Source organism: Centropristis striata, chromosome 7 (genome assembly GCF_030273125.1).
Source record: "Centropristis striata isolate RG_2023a ecotype Rhode Island chromosome 7, C.striata_1.0, whole genome shotgun sequence".
NCBI lineage: Eukaryota > Metazoa > Chordata > Actinopteri > Perciformes > Serranidae > Centropristis > Centropristis striata.
Genome location: NC_081523.1, coordinates 9,972,042 through 9,992,233, shown reverse-complemented (window position 1 = coordinate 9,992,233; position 20,192 = coordinate 9,972,042). Strand labels below are relative to the sequence as shown.

The window sequence follows — 20,192 nt, the reverse complement described above, 5'->3', positions numbered from 1 at the left end:
TACAACACAAACTTGTAAGCTTTTTCCCTCTGTCTCCCTCTGGATATTTTCATGCATTATTTTGTTTTGGTGGAGGAAAGGCTGTTTGCATACTTAGCACTGTACAAGTACAGGGTATTGTTGCATTGTGCAAATTAAACACTAGAGGGCAGTGCAAGTGTATAGACTCATATCCAGTGTAGATTTTTATTTGTACTATATCTTTGCATTTATTCACCTTTAGCACAACCACACTGCAGCTGATAGGTAAGTTCTTTGCTCAAGAGCAGATTCAAAGTAGATTTTTTGGAAGAAAAAAATATATTTTCCCCAAAACACTCCTCCATAGCCAAGCTAGGATTAACAGCTGTCAACAGCTTCTCAGACATGCTGCCAAAAGAGTTGGCAGAAACAGTTTCCCACTATGCAAACACCTTAATTACTGCAGGGATGATTTATAACATCCACTATTTATTGATATGTATTTTACTGTTAATGTGAGTCATTTAACAGCTTGATGAGTTCAATAGTTTGGCAACTGAAGTAGGTCAACCAGCACTTATATGGAGTTTTGATTCCATGCCAAATTGGATTGGCTTTGGAAATACATAATACAGTTGTTGTCGGTGGTAAAATATGATTAAGAATGGTGATGGCACCGGTAGAAGCTTGATTAAGTGGAGGAGGTTCAAGTGATTCAGCAGATTTTTTCAGACTGATAAACCTTGAGGAGTAAGAAAAGCACAAGTGTTACAAAAACCACTAACGAGGACCCTGAAGTAAAAGCAGCAAATTAATTTTACTCTTTACACCTGTGCTTTTTTTGTAATGTGACACGTTAAGATGTCTTCCGTGAAAATCACAATTCACAGATATTTTTTTAAGTAGCTGTCTTCAGCATGTTCCTGCATAAGTGGTAAGTTGTTTGTGTGTTCAGCAAGTTACAGAGTAAAAAACCTGAGAGTTTCCATCACCGTACCGTACAGTGTTTGTGTATATGTATGTTTTTTTGCCTGGTTAATTTTGTATATATATACACATGCACATCTTTTTCCATGCATTTACAAAAAGAAGAAGAAAGAATGTATTTTGATCCTTTTTTAACACACACACACACACACACACACACACACACACTCACACACAGGTGAAACTATTTTGTCTAATTGTGGTTCTGAGTTTGGTTCATTTATACTTTGTGTACAGGGGTTTAGGAGGTACATCGCTTAAATATGTTTCAACAATCAGGTTTATATAGCAATCAAGCTGCTATCCTGATTATTCTGTACTAATTATATAGTATCAAACATTCATTTAGCAAACAGCTAAATTCATTTTATTTATATTCCAAAATTTCCCTGACATTTTCCTTGAAAACTCGATTCTTTTGAATTACATGTATAGACAGAATTTTTTATACATTTCTCTGTTGTTTTTGTTATCTTCCTTGTGATCTGGAATACAATTTAAAACATTGTTTTGAGAGTTTTCAATAATTCATGGCTCTCTTTTGCATTTATTTTAATGACTCATATGTGGGCCCTTTGGAAGGTCAGTCTGTTCACTAAACTAAATTGCAAAGAAATCTTGACATCAGTGTATTAAATCCTTCTGGCAGACAGACAAACAAACTGAAGGGGCAAGAAACAAAGAGAGCCCAATTAAATTCAAGTGCAGGATTAAAGGTTTTTTTCTGACGTTATTGAGAAAATGTACCCATTGTCACTCATTGTCTGAGTGAGTTCTGGTGGGTTTGAATACTGCTGCTCTAGAAGAGGCATGTGGGATCCTGGAATAGATTTAGAGGAAGAAAACCCCCTGAGGGCTGCACAGGCAGGGAGAGAAGCACGGATAATACAAAAAAGGAATGGACGGGATGTTTTTGTATCCGTGCATGAGAGCATGTCGGCCAAAGAAAAGAGTGTCAGAGCGAGGGAGCTGCTGTAAGTATGTGTTTGTGTGTAAGTCTATTGAACGATAGCTGAGCACAGTTGCTTTTATTACCAGGATGACCCATCTCTCTTCTTACCTTCCTGCCATTCTCTTTACACCCCTCCCCCACCACTCTGTGATATGAATACACACTGGAGAGCCCCTGGCATTACACTGTCTGATGACGTTCTCTCTGAGTCTTTCCCTGCACTGATATCTTTGTCTGGCCTTCATCACCACTGGAGCCGTGACTCGTTATTAACAAATTCCAAACTGTCTATCCAAGTGTGGTCTTTCAGTCTGTATCTGTTGCTGCAAAACCGTGTATCAGGGGAAAAAAACACTCACACTGATTGCCACGTTGGCCTTATCGCGTGGATAAGTGAAGATGCTAAAACAGAGACCTTTTTGGACCTTGTGTGGGCATTTACTGAAGCTCCATGTGCAGCAGAGTGACAAAGGATCAGAAACCCAACACCAAAGCCCAACCTTCCCTTGAATCCCCTCCCACTGAATAATCAGGCTGGACTAAACCATGAGTGAAAGAGGTCACTACAAACATCTCAGTTTACATTGTTGATATTTGGCCACATTAATAGATTCACATTATATGTTGTGCTTCATATATCATTAAGCTGAAACACACTACATATTCCTGTGCAATATGCTGCTTGCAAATGTGTTGCATAGCACAAAACATGGGTAAAGTGAGGAAGGCTGTGCAAAAACTACTACACCATAACTTAATTTAATTACTTAATTCATGTCCATGCCCTACGGTGATCACTCTATATAAGAGCCGTTCTTCTTTGTTGTGTTAGCTCACCAAAACAATTCCTCTCAGCTATGTTGAAAAGGCAGTAAAGTAGTGAATCATGAAACACTACACAGATGGCATGTTTGCTTGAGGCGCAGCAGCTACTTTATGTTTCAGGCCATTTGTAGGACCGACTTCCATGGCTGCCAAGCACTGCAAACCAATGAATTATCCATGTTGCATAAGGGCAAGCAATAATGCACACACAGAATGAGAATATGAGACCACCGTGTTTACTGATAGGAGGTGACTGGCACCATGCTGCTTTCAGTAACATTTTCTTTTAAATGACTACATCATGATACACAAGGTTTTCTTAATCTTAAAGGGACAGTTCACCCCCAAATCAGAAATACATATTTTCCTCTTAACAGTTTATGCTACTTATCAATCTAGATTGCTTTGGTATGAGCAACTTCTTGAGGGAGATATATTAGAAAGAAAATAGTGAAAAATATTGTTATATGAAGCTGTACAACATACAAGTCTGTGGATTATTTTTCAGTAACCGGGTCGCGATTTCTGTAAAGAGACATATAGAGACTCATACTAAAACAATCTAGATTGATAAATAGCTCTACAGGTAAGAGACCATTCATTGGGCTATGATTTTATACAAATCATTTATAATACTAATCTAATTTATACCAATGCTCTACAATAAAAAAACAAAAACTGCCTTTTCCTTTTTTTGTGCTGACATGTTTTGATGTCTGGTTATGTCTGGGCAACAGAAGACAATTAGTGAAGCTAACACAGGATAATTGAGACTTTTTATGTTAACTGAAGGGTAAAGTCTAAAATTAAATTCAATGTCCTTTAATTAACCAGGTGAGAAAAACTCATTGAGATTAAAAACTTCTCTTCCAAGAGTGACCTGGCCAAGATGGCAGCACAAAAGCACAATGGTTACGCTAAACACACAAGACACAAATAAAATACAGTCACACACTACAAGAAAAACAAGAGTTGGATTACATGATTACACAGTGCAATCACAAGATCCAATTGAGCTTATTTGTCTGTCTTTTAAAATTGACTTGACTTCCTCCAGAGTTACAAGATGTGTCACTTTCCAGTCCTTAGTCTAAATGGCAAGGAATGATTTATTTGCATATTTTGTCATGTCTTACAGGGACGCTGCAAGCTCTTTGCAGACTAACTTAAGCTGAGTTGACTATAAGAGAATGAGCTGAAACATGCTGGTTTAGGTGGTTAAATGTCAGTCCGGTCTTTGTGCAAACAGCTGGTAAAACGTGCTTCTCTCTTGACCCGGAGGGGGAAACTACAAACCAGAAGTCTATCTCATGCCTGCGGAATTCCTATAGTAGGCTCTAACGAAGAAATAAAAGTCCTTTGTTCACAGTAACAAATCTACCTGATTGAGGCAAAAGCTTAATATAAAATCTGCTCCTAGAGTCACACAAATGGTTTTCACTCTAGCAATTGCTGAAATCAGACCAATCAAGTGGCACCTTCTCAGATTACACACTATGTTTGTAAATGGGATCTTGTGTGTGTGTCTGGGTGGGCTTTTGTTGGTAGGATCCAGGAATGTCGGGGGTCAAAAGAAAATAGAAAGGTTGGAGTTGTCGGGGTCAACAGATATCATCTTACAGGGGTCTGTGGAGCAGGGTCAGAGACCTCAGAAGCTTTTCTTTTACTATTATTAAGTTTGCAGAATAAATTGGAATGAGGATTGTAGTGATACAAATGTGGCCAAAATGTATCTCTTAAGACAAAAAGCCTGAAATGTTATTTAGGCAGTATTTGGTAAACTTTGTGTGTATGTTAATGTGTGTGTGTTAGTGTGTGTTAGTGTGTGTTTGTGTGTGTGTGTGTGTGTGTGTGTGTGTGTGTGTGTTTGCACTGATGGAACAGGCCCGGTAACCATGGAGCTGACCTGGGGGACGGGTGTTTGTTGATGAACAACATTCCAGTGTGTGCCTGATGTGTGTGTGATAACCCAGCTCAGCACAGGTAAACATCATGCATCTATTTAAAGGCGATGACTCCTCTGACCAGCTGATAGCCAAAGACTTTCTGGCCTCACTGCGCTGCCTGTAGTCTTCAGGAGAAACTCAGAGATAATTATTCTGCCTGGATACCACAGAGAAAACAAGTGGAAACACTATTTTTTTTAAGAAAAACGAAAACACCATTTTTAAAGGAGGTTTATCTTCTTTCTCTGCAATTAAAAAAACAAACATCCCTGTTGTTTCTGTTGTTACATGTGCAGGATCCTTTTTTATTTCCATCAGCTGTTGTTTTATAGTTTAAATGATTCATGTCTGAGTGCATTTTTCACACTGACAAGTTAACGGTCAATGTTGAGCAACAATTCACATCAACCAGCTACCTCTCCAACATCTGCTGGGCTGCATGCAAATCACATTTTTCTCCAATCCATTTACCTAACTGTTAGACATCGTTCCAAACAAATGTTGTAAATAATCATGAATATCAATGTCAACTGGGTGTGCCTTGTTTTTTTGTGTGTGTGAGACTAGAATAACAAGCTGCAAGCTGAAAGAGAGGTGGTGTTTGTCCATAGGACTATTTACCTCCATCACCACTTCAAGGTAGGTCAGATTGTTTAAGCAGGCTGCAGCAGTTTAACCCTTCAGCTATATGACCTGACAAACCTGCTTAACTGAGTCCACTCAGCAGAAGCAAATTCTTATGTGACACAAGCACACACATGTTCAAGGTATAGAAATAACACTGAAAACATGTTAACGCCCATTTAGGCAAATTTCAACTCTTTACACATAGACAAATTCTTTGAGCTTTAGCTTGATGAAACCTTTTGAAAACATACTACGTAATCCTATGTATGCACAGTGTTCAAGTAAAAAACACAATTGTGTTTTGCATTTCCTAACAGAAAAGTTGCAGTGACAATGTGCTGAAAATGTCCTGATCTGTTTAACTATCCAAACTCACAATAAATGATTAATGTCATTTCAATATCACAGCCACTTTTGCATTCACCCAACCTATAGAATTCTGAAAAATCATAGCCGTTTAAGATATCTCACACTGGTGAGACATGGATAGGTGGAGGTATGTGGCTGTATCCAATTCATCTTTGATATATGCTCATTATAAGTTCAATGATAATAATTGTGAGGTGGAAAACTGGTGTGATGAATGATAACTTCTCAACGTTACTAAGAACTGTACAGGTTTTAAAAGCAATCTATTTAGAGGCAACAAACAGCATGACTTGATCTCAGTCTGATTGAATTAACTTGATGACATGCTGTAACTTGTTCTACTAAAATGAATCCCACCAGAACAATGTTTGATGAGTAACTGATTGCTAAACACACAATCAAGAGCAAAAAGAACAAAGCAAGTCATATCAAAGAAAGAGAATGACATGAAAACAGGTTTCAATGTTGATGGTTTAAACCTCAATCAATTTGAATATAGCAACAATTTACATCACAAAGCGCTTGCTGCTCTGCACCAAATTTCCAGTGCAAAGTTTGTTTTAATGGCAGATCAGCAGCCTTAAGTCTGTTTGAAGATGGTTGTATAATAACAAAATAAAGGTCAAACTATTTTCTATTCCATATTCGGTTTTTATCCCCAACAGTTTTATTGTTGCTCTATTTCTGTGGATATCATCATGGAGGAAACTGGCACGATTATCTTACTTCTTTGTGTCTGAATGTAATAAGTTTACTTCCATAATGATCGTGAGAATTCTGGGTAGCATGGATTGTTTTGTTTCTGTTTTACATGTTTGTCTGTGTAGACTGCCATGGTTCATTATGTCCGGTTTAAGCTGAAGGGAATGTCATGACTGTGATTGCACTTCCCCTCCCTTGCACAAACAATAAATAAATAATTGATCGGGGGAAAGAAAAGAGAAGACTTTCTACTTGGTGACTTGGTGGCCACAGTGACGAGGGTGACTGAAAGGTCACACTGATACAGTTCCTGCAGCAGCTGTGTATTCTGCTGAAGTTTGCTTGACTCCAATGGAAAGATCACCAGTTCAACATGCTGGTGACATGTAGAAGCACTGTACTGTACGTATGTAATCCATATGCACTCACAAACTGTTCAGGAGTAAATCAAGCTGCAAGCCTTCGGGCGAGACTGCCACGTTGTATAGTATCAACTCGATTTTTGTGTATGTAGGACTAAAATCCCTCCCACAAGCTGAAACTCACACCTTCCCTTCTCTGCACAACATATGTCAAGTATAGAAGCATGCTTATGGAAGTTAAATGTTTCTTTTACACAAATGAGGACAATAAATGACATGGTGAAGCATATATTTAGTCTTTTATGTCATTATGCATGAGTACAACTGTACCCAAGAAGCAGGAGACAATGGGTGCTCACAACTCATGCAGCGCAGGGGGGCGGTGGGCGTGAACGCATGTACAAGCTTTCTTTCTCTTTATTCCCTGGAGGAGACACATACAATGAAAAGTATTCTCTGGCTTCATGATTTTAATGAATTCATAAAAGTTGACAGAAGCACACATTGTTTTGAATGGAGAGAAAAGGGCAGCTGTTGGTGTGTTTCCTTCAAGTCAAGAATAAGATTTTCATTGGATGGTATACCATGCTTTATAGTGTGTTACAAAACTGAACTCTGAACTAAAAAAATTTTTTTGGGGAGCATGTGCGTCGAAGTTGCCATGTGCTCAGAGTCAAAAAGTATTTCTAACTGATCCAAAAAAGGGGGTGTGGCACCCTGCTAGCCCACGAGCCACTCTCTTTCTCCCTCTTTCCCTCTCTCTGATGGAGTGGTTGCATAACACGCAGCCAGTAGGTAGCCCAACTCTGATTCAATCATCTCACTGAGCTGTGGTGCACGTGCATGTGTGTAACGAGGGGGTGTGTATGTGTCTCTCTCTGTGTCTCTCCACGCCCCCCATCTTTCATCCCAGTGCTCCCATAGGTTCGATGCAAAGGTAACAGAAAGACCGGGGGCTCTATAAAGATCCACTTTGTGCACGCGTTCTCTCTGCTCGTTTCATTTCTCCGGTCTTTCTTCTTGTTTCCATCAGCACACACCAAAATGCCCAGCAAGAGGAAGAAGAACAAGCGCCGCATGAGGAGGGTGGTAAGTGGTGGCAGGCGCACTTTTTTTCCCCACTAGGTTGTTATTCTCATCACTGTTATATCCAACGTCTTATTATTATTGTAGAATATGAAGTAAAATGAGTTAGTGTAGGTTATTCTCTTGGAAAATGTTGATAGAAATGATATTTTGCAGCCCTCGGGTTGTGATTGTGGTTGTTTGTGCCTCTCTTCAGTGTTTGTTTGTTTTTAACAAAAGAAAAAAAAGCTCGTTTTCTTTACTTAACCTGCACTTATGGCTGAAAAGTGCGTAAAAACACTTGTTTTGCAGCTATAATCGAATCAAGCTTCTAAACGAGCACGTAAAACCAAAATATGAGGAAAGTAACAAAATTCAAGATGTTTTCTTTTCACTTGCGTGTCTTTTGACGCTTTCATCTCCGAGGAGCGCTCCAGGCTCCGTGCGTAAAATCTCTTCAAGATAAAGACGCTCAACCAGCAATGCAACAACGTGGGTTTTTAATCGAAATATACAATCAATTCCAGTTGCACGACTCTTCGGATGCTTTTGGCTTTGCCATTTGGTACGAGAGACAAAGAAAATTATCCACGTCTTGGCATAGCTCTCGTGCGCTTCGTGCCACGTGCGCTCCTTGCGCGCTCGGGATAAGATGGTAAAATGCTGGGATGTGTATTGCATGTTCATATATTCATGTTGTTTATTGCTATTCAGCTTTAAAAGTGCATTTACAATATCTATTAAAAACATTTTTTCTACTTATGGGCAAAGCAGAAAGTACCCCCACCCCCATGCACGCACACACACACACACACACACACACACACACACACACATACACACACACACAGGTACAAACTGTACAGTACATACAGTACTCACTGCCTTCCCTTATGCTTTATATAATATTCAACAACAACAATAATAACAACAATAACAACAACAACAACAACAACAACAACAACAACAACAAAATAACTATAACTACAAATAGTAATAAATAATAAATGTATTATACCGAAGTAGCAGGCCAGTGACATGATAATTGACAAATCTTGACTCCTAACCCCCTCCCCACTCTTAGGTAATGGGAAAAATTTGACTTCTGAACATTCAGTGCCCAAAGCGAAGCAGTGGGTGTGGCAGAGAAAGGAGAAGGGGGGTGTATAATGAGTGAGAAAGTAACACATGGGCTCCAGTTTTCTAAAGGGCAAAGGTTACTCCACCCAACACTGTTCTCTATTATTTATTTTACAATCATAATAATTAATTGCTTTAACCCATGCTCTGTTATCTACTTTCAAGCTAAAAATTATCACTTTCATCACAACTCACTTGAAGCCTATTCCTCCAGCACTGAGAAGACTTTTTGGTATGGAGTTTGTGGCATTCTTCCTGTGCTCCTCCCCCCTCCTTAAGCCTCTGTCTGGCTAGTCCCCCGACTCTCAGCACCACACAACTGTATTTGGTAGTGTGTGGACTGCAGGAATGTCTTGCCTTAGTTTTGGCAGATTGGAGTCTGCACAATCTCTGATTCTCTCAGAGGCTGCCTGCAACACTCAGATAAAATGGCCCCTGAAGTCACTTACAGCTGGATGTTATCACTAGTCCCCTCTGAGATATCACCACAGGAAGGGAAATGAGCTGCTTGAAGATGTAGAGCTGAATTCTCCTCACACACCCCCACTCTCAAGTGGCTGGGCCTGCTTAAAAGAGCCCGAGGAACGCAATTAATGAGTTTGATTAATTGAAAGTTATATTTCACTCTGTGGTAGTGAGGCCATTTGTGGGCAAAGGTAAGGGAGGGGTTGTTTTGATGGTGACTCGCTGGACAGGCATAGACATATGCACTAACTGGCTGTCAGCCTAACAAAAGCATTTTCAGGGAGTGATTGTAACCTGATTATAACCTGATTATGATGTGATTAGGCCCACTGTCTGGCCTGCGGGGCACCCATCGGTGCTGCTGACTCGCACGGTTTCCGTCCCCGCTTCACCAGACCTGTCAGGACTGCTCTGATTCAACTAATTAGCCCCCATTATCTAACAAGCTTTGCTGGGCCCACTCCCAGTTACCCAGCCCCTCCCTCCAATAGTCTGTACTCCTAAAATCTCCATTAAAGCCTGAGGGGGTTTTGTCCTGAGCTGAAAAAACACGTTGAATGGCATGCCTGGTATTTCTGCTGCCAGAAAGGTGGCAGAATGGACTGCAGACTGACAACAACATCAGTATCTGAACACAACACAGCAGCAGCATTTAGGACTCAGTCCCCTACATTTTCTTTACTGTTTTGAAGCCACATTGAGTGTCACTTAATTGTCAAACTTTACAAGGATCAGCTGTTTGAGAGAAAATATCAATTCAAGTTACCCTAAACCACTTTACTTGTGCTAATTAACATGTATCCACAGCAAAATGAATCAAAGTTGCAAGACGAATGCATGAAAAGAAAGTTAAAGAGTGGTTCAGAACAACATTCATTAACCCAGATGTTTTTGTGTCTTTCCCTCCCTGCAGCAAGCCCAGAGGAGAGCGCTTGAAGAGCAGCATGCAGCCAACCCACCAGTCAAAGCGGGTCCAGGGATTGCAGTGAGTGCGCCACCTGCAGCAGCCCCGAAGCAAGCGGCCAAAGCTCCGGCACCAAAGCCAGCTCCAGCTCCAGCTCCAGTAAAGATCCCAGAGGTTATTCCCATTGCTGTCCCCATTGTGGAGACCCCCAAAATAGAGCCAGAACCAGTTGTAAAAGAACCAGAACCAGTTGTGAAAGAACCAGAACCAATTGTGCAAGAACCAGAACCAGTTGTAGAAGAACCAGTTGTAGAAGAACCAGTTGCAGAGGAACCAGTTGTAGAAGAACCAGTTGTAGAAGAACCAGTTGCAGAGGAACCTGTCGCAGAGCCCGTCCCAGTCGAGGTAGCGGCACCAGAGCCTGAGGCTGTGGTGTTGGAACAGACTCCAGCTGAAGTTGAAGTTGAAGTCCCAGCCCCGGTCACTGAAGAAGCACCAGTCATTGAGACTCCACCAGAGGAACCCGTCGTAGTAGAAGCTGCCATAGTCCAGGAGGCTGAACCTATCATTCCCGAAACAGAACCAGTAACGGAGGTAAGAACTGCTTTGTTTCATACATTTGACCCTATAATAGACAATGTCCCATTGTCAGTACAATTTAGTCTAAAATGGACTTTCTCAATCAGTAGATTCCTATAGCAGTAAAACCTCCAAACCAAAATCTAACCAATAAGTAACCCAGAGGCACCGTCATTAGAAAACACCACCCAAATGGGCTTATTTTAGAAAATCAACATATGAGGCTGTTCAGGTTTAAAAGCTATTTATGAAGTGGTGATTGTAGGAATGTTTTATGGTTCCTCTGAAAGTCTGGTGTGGTGGCTCCTGAAAGGCCATATTCTGTATGTTTACTGAAAAAAGTTTAAATTACACTATGTCACGTGGTCGAAAGACCATGTGCTCCCATGCTTCTGACTCGAGCAACAATCATCTACATTCAGCTAACAAGCATTTGGCTTTTTATACATATGTTTTATCCAAAGACTAGAAATTATGAATAGGCTCTAGCATTCTGCTTATAGACTGTCAGTGTAAATTTTTAGTTTTGTGGACAACCAGTTTAAATGCTCTTTGCTGAAATAGTATGTGCTATGGCTGGGTCCTTATGGGAGACGGGGGCGGAGTTGGTGGGGGGTGGGAGACAGAGGGAACAACATGTTCCATTTAGCGAAGAGGAGGGATATTGTAGGCTGCATCACTGGGAGACTGGGTCGTGCTATTTCAGCACTCATTGTACATTATCACCTACATTAGAACATGCCTGTGTCACTAGGCTTGTGTCTTTCTTTGAAATGTAAATGCTCTTTGAATAGGCTGATTGGATAAGATTGATAGGGAGTTTGTTCTTAAAATATGGTCATAAATGTTTCTTCAGTTTATGAGAGATGGACCAAATTTGATATGCTATATCAGATAACACACCTTTTTTTTGTGATGTATAATATCAAAGAAGTTGATTTTGAGTTTTAAAGTTTTAAAACTTTAAAGTAAACATATATTTTAAGTAAGTCATAGCATTTGGTAGAAAAATTGTGTCATATGTGTCACAAATGTCACACAGTCTTTGTTGCATCATGGAGCCAACATGCATACATTTTGGGAACAGAATGTTCTGTTTCAGCCAGTAGACTGCAGGCTATGTGCAGACCGAACATGCTGTGTACATACATGTGCCTAACCACAGTGCACATGCACACACACACACACACACACACACACACACACACACACACACACACACACACACACACACACACACACACATCATGGACTATCATGGACTTTACTCACTGTAACGGAGCCATGACCGCATATGGTGCACATATATGTGCTCACACATGTAATGTCATGCACGCCGCTGCTCTGGACGGGTGTAAAGGCAGACAGGAGATGCTATCAGTGGCCTGCCTGTTTACTACAAATTCACTCAGTGTGACACTGCTCTCCAGTAACACTTGGTTTATTCTATCCAGTTTAAATTTATGTTTAGTTGGATTGGCACCTCTATGGCCCATGTCTTATGGACTACCCTCTGAGCTATACAGGACCAATAAAGAACTTTCTATTGAAGATGGACTGCCCATCATGTATTGTTTAGCTGAGGCTGTATCCACCCCTTCCCTCCCTCCATCTGTCCTTCCCTCCCTCCTTCCCTCCCTCCCTCCTTCTAAGCACACTGCCATCTCTCTTTTGCCTCCCCTCTTTCCTTGCTTCTCCTCTGCTCCGTCACTGCTTGCAGATGTGCCAGATTCAGTTCAGGCGTTCACAAACACGCGCAGCCACTGATGCACTGTAGCAAATCAGTCACTTCTGGCTGTAACTGCAAAAACATACAGTGCAGGTTAGATGAATGGTGCAAGTAATGTTTTATTCGCTTTGTTTTATGAACTTTTCTCAATCTTGACTTTGTGAAAATTTTGCTCACAGAAACTTTATGCATTTGTGGCCACAGTAGTGTAAGAACTCAGTGACAACTGGTGTCAGGCTAGAGTTGGTCGCCACTTGGTCAATAGACAATAGAATCAGAGCAGGCATAAATGGGGCTTGTATTCAGCTGGCTCTGGAACCAGAGAGAGGAGGCCCCTCCGCTTCTGTTTGTGACCACGGAGACTCAGGTGAGTTGAAACCCACTACCCATTCTACAGACCCACTCAGTAAATTTTTCTGTGGCCTGAGGCGACGGGTGCGGCTCCTGCTGAGACTGAACATTTTGTACCAGTTTGCTCCCTCCATGCTCCTGTAGCCCTCCACTCCTCCTCCCTTCATTTACTCACCCTTCTTTCCCTTGTAAATTCCCTCTCCCTCATCACCCTTCTTTCCCTCCCACCACTTGTTCCTTGCTCTGTCTCTCCTTTCACCCTTGCTCCCCTCCCCCTCCTCTGGCCTCCCTCCTATGTGGCCCATAGGTCTTGATTAGCTTCTCAGCACATGCACTCGGTGGGCCATGTGTCCACCATTTGTCATAGGGTCTTTGCTGGGAGTACTGGGATGAAACATGATGGTGAAAGGTAGTATGATGAGTTCTATGTTGGGACAGAGAGAGTGCATCTGCTTGTTGAAATGTGTGTAGTTGTGTAGTTTAGCCTTTGGTATTTGGCAGTGTTGAAAAGGAGCTTTCAGACAGCTGTCACAACCTTTTTAAAGTCTGTGGCAAATGTCGAGTGACGGGATGACTTGGGGTACATTCGGTTTTGCTCACGACGAAAATGCAAATTACAGAATGCTTGCAAATGATTTGTAAGCGTATTTTCTTTTATCATATTTGACAAGATTGCCAGCAAGAGATTAAAACTAGCGACAAAGAATGCAAGGTGATACTTTTATCACTTTCAGACTCGACTGGAAAAATGATCACCTTGTGGCAAAGCACGTGGGGAGACCCAACCCCTTCCCTCAGTGTTCAGCCTTCCTCCACTCACACATGTAGGAATACACACAGGAGCCCTCCCCACATTTCCTGGCATCTTTTATGGGCTTGTTTTCTGAGGGGCCTTGTTAGCTGTACCTTACACTTTTGCAGAGAAAACAATCAAAACACTTCCAAGTTTTGCTCTGCATCTATTTGACAACTCTCTTCCTATTGTAAGAATAATTTAACAAAGCATGTTATAGTTGGAACACATACATGTAGATCATAAAATTTCGGGTACACTATGTCCTCTATGGGTTAAAGTGGTCCCTTTAAAATCTGACTGTCCCTAGATCAGCTTTGGTTTGAACTGGGTTTGTCTCTTTGTAGGACTGGTGAGGCAGAATCTGTGTGCAGATCAGTTTTGTACAAAGTGTTCTGGTGCTTGGGCAAAGTGGAGGGGGTGTGTGCGCTATATGTGCTATACATGTGTGTGTGTTTTCCTGTTGAGCAAAGGAAGGCCTATAGTCCGCCACCCTCCCCCTTTTCCTTTCCTCCTCCTTTCTCTCCCCTATACCGCCCCTCCAAGCCTATAGCTGGAGTGTATGTTTACCCTTCTCAACTATATGTGTATTTTTGCCTGCTTGGCTTTTGTTCAGGAGTTGTTAAAATCCTGGAGAACAGGATTCCTCATCTCCCAGCAGCACACCACAGACAAAGAGGTGGTGATGGTCAAGTAACTCAAGCATAACCACAAGTATTTAAACCGTCTTCTGACTACTATAGATATATGGACTTAGTGAATTTGACCAAACTGTGATTCATATGTCCGTGCAGTAGCAGCCGGCATGTGCCAGACTTGTCCTACATTGAAGACAGACTGGCACAAGACAGTGTAAATAATTCACTGATTGACTGAGGGTTTACATTATTTATGTGCTGCTCCCTGTTACTGCCACTTTGGCTCAACACACTTGGAAGCACAGTGGGCGCCGCCAGTGGCCATTTAGGTTACTGCCAAATGTTCCAGTAAACGGGTGGCAAGGCTACAAAAGTCAGCCTGGCATAGAAAAATAAGGAAAATATGGGTGACGTCTGTCATTTTGTAGTCATACAAGTGTAGAAAATATGTATTTCTATGAGAAATACTAAAAATAGGCTATTATGAATTGAAGAATAGTAGTACAGGGGGTTTCAAGTAGTGTAATTCTTTGTCTTGCTAAAGAAATAGAATTTCTCTTTGAGTAAAGACTGAAAGGTAATAAAATGTGTTGGTATTTTAAAGTTGTGTGGGTTTTTAGAGTAAGGACCTGATAATGATGAAGGTAGTTTTATAAGGTGAATAATTACATTTTCTGAATGTGAGCTGGGTTAAAGAAAACAGGGCAAGAAATGGGTGTACAAGCTTCCCATTATACTATTGGTTGTTACCTATAAGCTGAATAATGATCCTCCCCCTTACACACAAAGCACACTCTAAGAAGAGTGTGTGCATTTGTTGCTCCAGTGCAAATTTATCATCTGAAAACACTCTAATTTTGGCAAACTTTCCTTTTTGGAAGCAGTAAACCTGCTAAGAGTCACTGGGTTTTCTCTGTTAAAAGCCTCGAGGCCATCACAGCTAAATGTTGGCTGACAACAGATCTTTTTGCTCTCGGCACATTTTTAGGAACGGTGTGCGGGCCTCTCCAAAAGAATGACATTTTAACTGTTTATTCATATGTTCTTTCTGCCTTTTCTCCTCTTAGACATACATGTATATCTTTATGACTGGCTTGCATTAATGAACTCTCTTTTTCCATCATAGGTCATACCTCCAGCTGAGGCTCCAGTAGCAGCCGCTGTTGAGACTGAGGTAAGAACAAACCTGCATTTTATACTCCCCCTCCCTCTCTTCACCTCTCACACACACTCAGCCCCTTTCTGTCCCCCTACCTGCTGAGTAAGAATTCAGTTGGTTTTCTTCTTGGTGTAAGCCAGAGGCAGATCACACAAGTGTGAACTAGTATGACTAGAATGTGAAACCTGCTCTTGATCTTTTAAAGACACAACTTTAAATGTCATGTTCTAATTGATAAGTGGCCATTTTCAGCAAAGCACGGAGCCCCAATATAAAGCACTACACACTACATTCATTAGTACAGAACATGCAACTACCTTTAAGGTAACACATTTTCAGTGTATGTGGTTGTTTTGCTTATACCAAAAGAAGTTGTGCAAAAGACTCCATACATGAAATCAGAGCAACTCACAGTTTCCACTCAACTTTTATAGGTTTCTACCAGCAGAAACTGGACAAGAGACAAAACTTTCAATGGCAAGGTGTTGAACGCTTTTATGACACAAGCTTCACACCTTTAAAAAAACATCCACACTTTGCCTCAGGGTCTAATTTCTTATATAACACAGTGGTCCGATCACAATCTGGCTCATCTACTCCAAATGTTATTAGGGGGGACAAATCAAGCACTAGCTCGTGTTCAGATGTAATGGATTTTTGCAGAATAAAACATTTTTAAGGATCTACTTGATGAATCTGCAAACAAGTCATTACATAAATTACCATATTGATGTTCATTATTGACCACAAGAAGAATCTAAACAACCTAAAATTGCAATTTTGTGTAACCTGAGTGCTGCAATGGCTGTGAAAGCTGCAATTAACGGCAGTCAGTTAGATTTGATTGGTGTAAGATAAAATGTTCTCGAGTAAAATGTTTGCTGTTGATTCTGTTCAACAGGTAAACAACCATGGTCTTGTTTCTCCTCTATTATCTGTCCATCCATCAAATTGAGCAATCTATCCACTTGCTAACGTGTACTTTTATTTCTCGTTCTCCAGATTGAGACAGAGGAGGCTATAGTCATAACCACAGAGACTGAACAGGTAGGACTGATGATTTGTGTCATTACTGTATCATCTCTGTAGCCATCATGCATGGTAGATCATTATCATTTTCACCACATTATATGTTTGCCCTGGAAAAAAAATCATTGACCAAGGCTTGACAAGGACAGAAGCGTTTTCCATTTATTCTCCATTTTTATCTCCATTTCTTCTCCATTTGTTGCATGTTGCATGGTTTGTTAATGTGTGCCGTGTTGACTTTGCATGAGCAGACGCACGAAGTCTGCGAGGAAGAGACTGAAGTGAAGGCGGAGGTCTTGCCAGAGGAAATTACACTCGTTGAGGCTGAGGTGGAAATCGCTGTCTGCACCATACCAGAGCCTGTAACCGAAGAAACAGCCACAGAAGAAGTTTCTGCTGAAGCAGAACCCGCTGCTGATGAAGCGATTACAGAAACAGTGGTGGAGTCAGTGGTGGAGGCAGAGATACCTGAGCCAGAGCAGCTGACTGAAGATGTCACTCCTGAAGACGATGAAGCTGAAATAGAAGTGTTGGCTGAAGAAGACGCACCTGAAATCCCAGCTGAGACCGTAACAGAGGTGCCACAGTGATTTAAAAAAAAAAAAAAAAAAAAACTCTTTCTTCTTCACTCTTGATCTTTTTTCCGCCGGTTTTTATCTTCTTCTAAGAACACAAAATGACACAGGAGTGCAACCTTTCTTGTTTCTTGTCTTTTTCATTTTGTGATGGTGTGCAGCATGTGGTTCCAACAGTTGCAGTTGTTGTGGAAGTTCCTCATCATTCATTTCTTGTAGTATTGCCCTAAATGCTTTACTGGATATTTCACAAAAGAGTTGGATGTTTATTCATTGATCAGGTTTTCAAGCATGTGGTCAAAAGTCAAACTTCCTCAATGTCTGCATCTGTTTTCTGTCATGGTTATTCATCAACCTTTTTATTAATCTTTCAAAATGGAATTTAACAGCAAAGACTTATGACATACTCTGTTTCTTTTGTGCACATCAGGATGCTCCAGTGCAGTCTGTGGAAATCCCAGAAATCTCACAGGTGATTCTTTTTTTATTTTTCCCCCATCAAGAAATACATTGTTTACTTTTTAAGCTTCAATACACAGACTCTTGCTAGATCATTTGTTATGCAGCTTTTTATCAATAGCTTTTATTTTGAATAAATAGTAATACTTCATAAGTAGAACTTTTTTGTTGAACTGAATATTGACCTGGCATTATCTGTTGTCCCATCAGGTACCAGAGGCCGTCGCTGAGGCTCTGGTTGAAGAGGTCGAAGCCCCCGTAACTGAAGTCCAAGAGGTAAGAAACATTAATTTACATGTTATGTGAGCATTTTGCATGACTGCATTTCAAATAACTTTATGGGTCATGCTATAGTATATATTGATGCATATAAACACTTGTTTAAAATAACAATCTAGTTCAGTGGCTTCTGTTGTAATATTCTCCTGGGATGCTTGATAATTAATTCCCCTCATTCACTTAGTGTATCTTAGTGTCGTGTGTGTGCTGGTATGTGTAAAATCTTAAAATGTTCTTACCTTGTTCCCTCATGTCCCTGCAGGACGTAACCACCCAGGACATCGCTGACAGTCTGATGGACGACTTTGTTGTCACAGAGTCTGTCTCAGCAGTGGAGGTCGCTATTGCTGAGTCTGCGGCTGTCCAGCCGGTAAGAACTGCACAAACAGGAATTCATCACTAGACACTGCAATTGTTCCTTTAATTAAGCAACATCTTAAAAAGTTCCAAGAAAATTAGTCAGTGTCATTATTTTATTTGGGCAAAAATCTTTGCCATGTTTATTGCACATAATTCATTTGTACACATTTTGTGTTCAGTTATTTTAACATGCATGTCTTTCTGTTTGCAATATTTAGGAAATTTTGGAAGTGAGTGACACGCTCACCATCCAATCAGAACCCGTGGATCTGGCGCCCGCTGAGCCTGAGCCTGCTGCTCCCCCTGCAGAGGAAATGGTCATTGTAAGTTACTGTCAGGCATCCATCCTCTATAAAAACAGTATAATACAGACATTTTTGTATATGATGTATGGTATGAAATATCATGCAAGTCCTTCCCTGTTATATTCCTTATTTATTTTGCTTATCCAAAGAGTATATGGGGCTTTCTTCTGTGTAGTTGTTGACTCCTATCCGCCTCTCTCCCTTCTCCTTTCGTTCCCAGGACACCACTGCTGAGCAGACATGTTTTGAAATGCTGTCAGAAGAGCCTAAGGCAGAAATTTGTGACATGGCATGTCAGATGCAGCTCGCTGTGGAGTCTGCACAGCTCAGCTCAATGGTAAGAGACACAGCCCTAAAAAACATTATAATTATAATATTAATTTATCAGATGTGTCTTATCGATATTGGGGATGTTGAGTGCACTCACCTGATTTAATGTCTTGTTTTCTGCTCAGGAGATTTCAGTGGAGCCATCGCTGAATGGACACATTGTTCCAGAGGTCTCCATTGAGGGCTAGATACACATCACACAGCTTGGAAGACCTTTTTTGTCTTTGTAAGTTCATCACAAAATTGAATCAGTCCATTGTTACATATGATGGATCTCATTTCTTAGTTTTTTTTTTTTAACTCTCTGCAGCCACTAACTACAACCCTGTCCTGTTTCTTCTTCTCCTGTCTTTTAGATTCCCCTTTGGCCATTTGGAGGACTCAAAGCTTTACAGCTGACTGTGTTCATTTTTTAGGGCTTACGCCAGGAAATCGAAGGGATATCCACACTTTGAAGTGCCTTTCCGACCCTGGTTCCTGTCAAAACATCATACCAGATGCCACCAAGCCAAAATTCGCTGCATTCAAGGCAGCAGGACAGACTGTTGTTATAAGTGTTCAGGAATGGAAACATATTGTGTCTCCTTTTTAATCTGTATTTTTCCCTCAAAACACGTATAGTGAATTTGCATTAACAGTGGAAGCAGAAGTGCTTGAGAGATGGAGATTCCTAAAATAAGATAAATGGCAGTGCCTGATATTTCTTACCATTTCTACAGCACGTCTGCTTCCACACTACGTACACTCAATGCATGTGAAAACTGTCGATGAATGTGGCTATAGTTGTACTTGGGCCTATGTTCATAAGGGTGGGAGGGACGACTTGTTTTCAAAAGGCTCTTTTTACCCTCAAAGAGACACATCTACAAACTTCCCCCTAGCCTCCCCTTCTGTCCCCTTCTCTGTCAGTTCTTTTCTACACCTCAACTAAGTGCCATTGCTAAGGTTAGTGTGATGTTAAAACACATCCTAAAGCTAGAGCTTTAGGCTTTATGGCCACTGGAAAACGACAGTCTGAGGGGACGAGCTGAGAGGCCATTTTCTGTTTCTTTTTTTTTTTTTCCTTCACTTTTTTAATTCATTTTGTATAGACCATATGATGTGCTACAGTTTTGTGTTCAAAGTCTGTTCTCTGGAGGGGCAATGTAATGTGATTTGGTGATGAGGATCACTGTTTATGAGCTGACTTGGTCCACCTTTGAAATAAAGCTGTAACTCATCATGATGCAGGAGTCTTCCTTTCAAAACACCATCACTCAAACTAAATATACAGATAGAAGAAACAGTTGAAACGCCAATTT

At 40.9% G+C, this 20,192-nt stretch overlaps 1 protein-coding gene and 1 long non-coding RNA gene across 2 annotated transcripts; both read left to right on the top strand.

The window, feature by feature from the left end:
- Positions 1–802: 802 nt before the first annotated feature.
- LOC131974178 (uncharacterized) lies at positions 803–6,918 on the top strand. Its single transcript, XR_009394640.1, has 3 exons — positions 803–895; positions 5,239–5,310; positions 6,495–6,918. It is a non-coding gene; the product is annotated as an uncharacterized LOC131974178 (long non-coding RNA).
- A 587-nt stretch (positions 6,919–7,505) lies between these two features.
- LOC131974820 (calphotin-like) lies at positions 7,506–20,095 on the top strand. The gene is made up of 13 exons (XM_059337301.1): positions 7,506–7,668; positions 7,765–7,820; positions 10,315–10,899; positions 15,522–15,569; positions 16,557–16,601; positions 16,835–17,161; positions 17,589–17,630; positions 17,828–17,893; positions 18,159–18,266; positions 18,475–18,579; positions 18,782–18,898; positions 19,017–19,117; positions 19,248–20,095. The coding sequence occupies exons 2-12, from the start codon at positions 7,776–7,778 to the stop codon at positions 19,077–19,079; spliced, it is 1,551 nt and encodes a 516-aa protein (XP_059193284.1). The 5' UTR covers positions 7,506–7,668; positions 7,765–7,775; the 3' UTR covers positions 19,080–19,117; positions 19,248–20,095.
- The last annotated feature ends 97 nt before the right edge of the window (positions 20,096–20,192 follow it).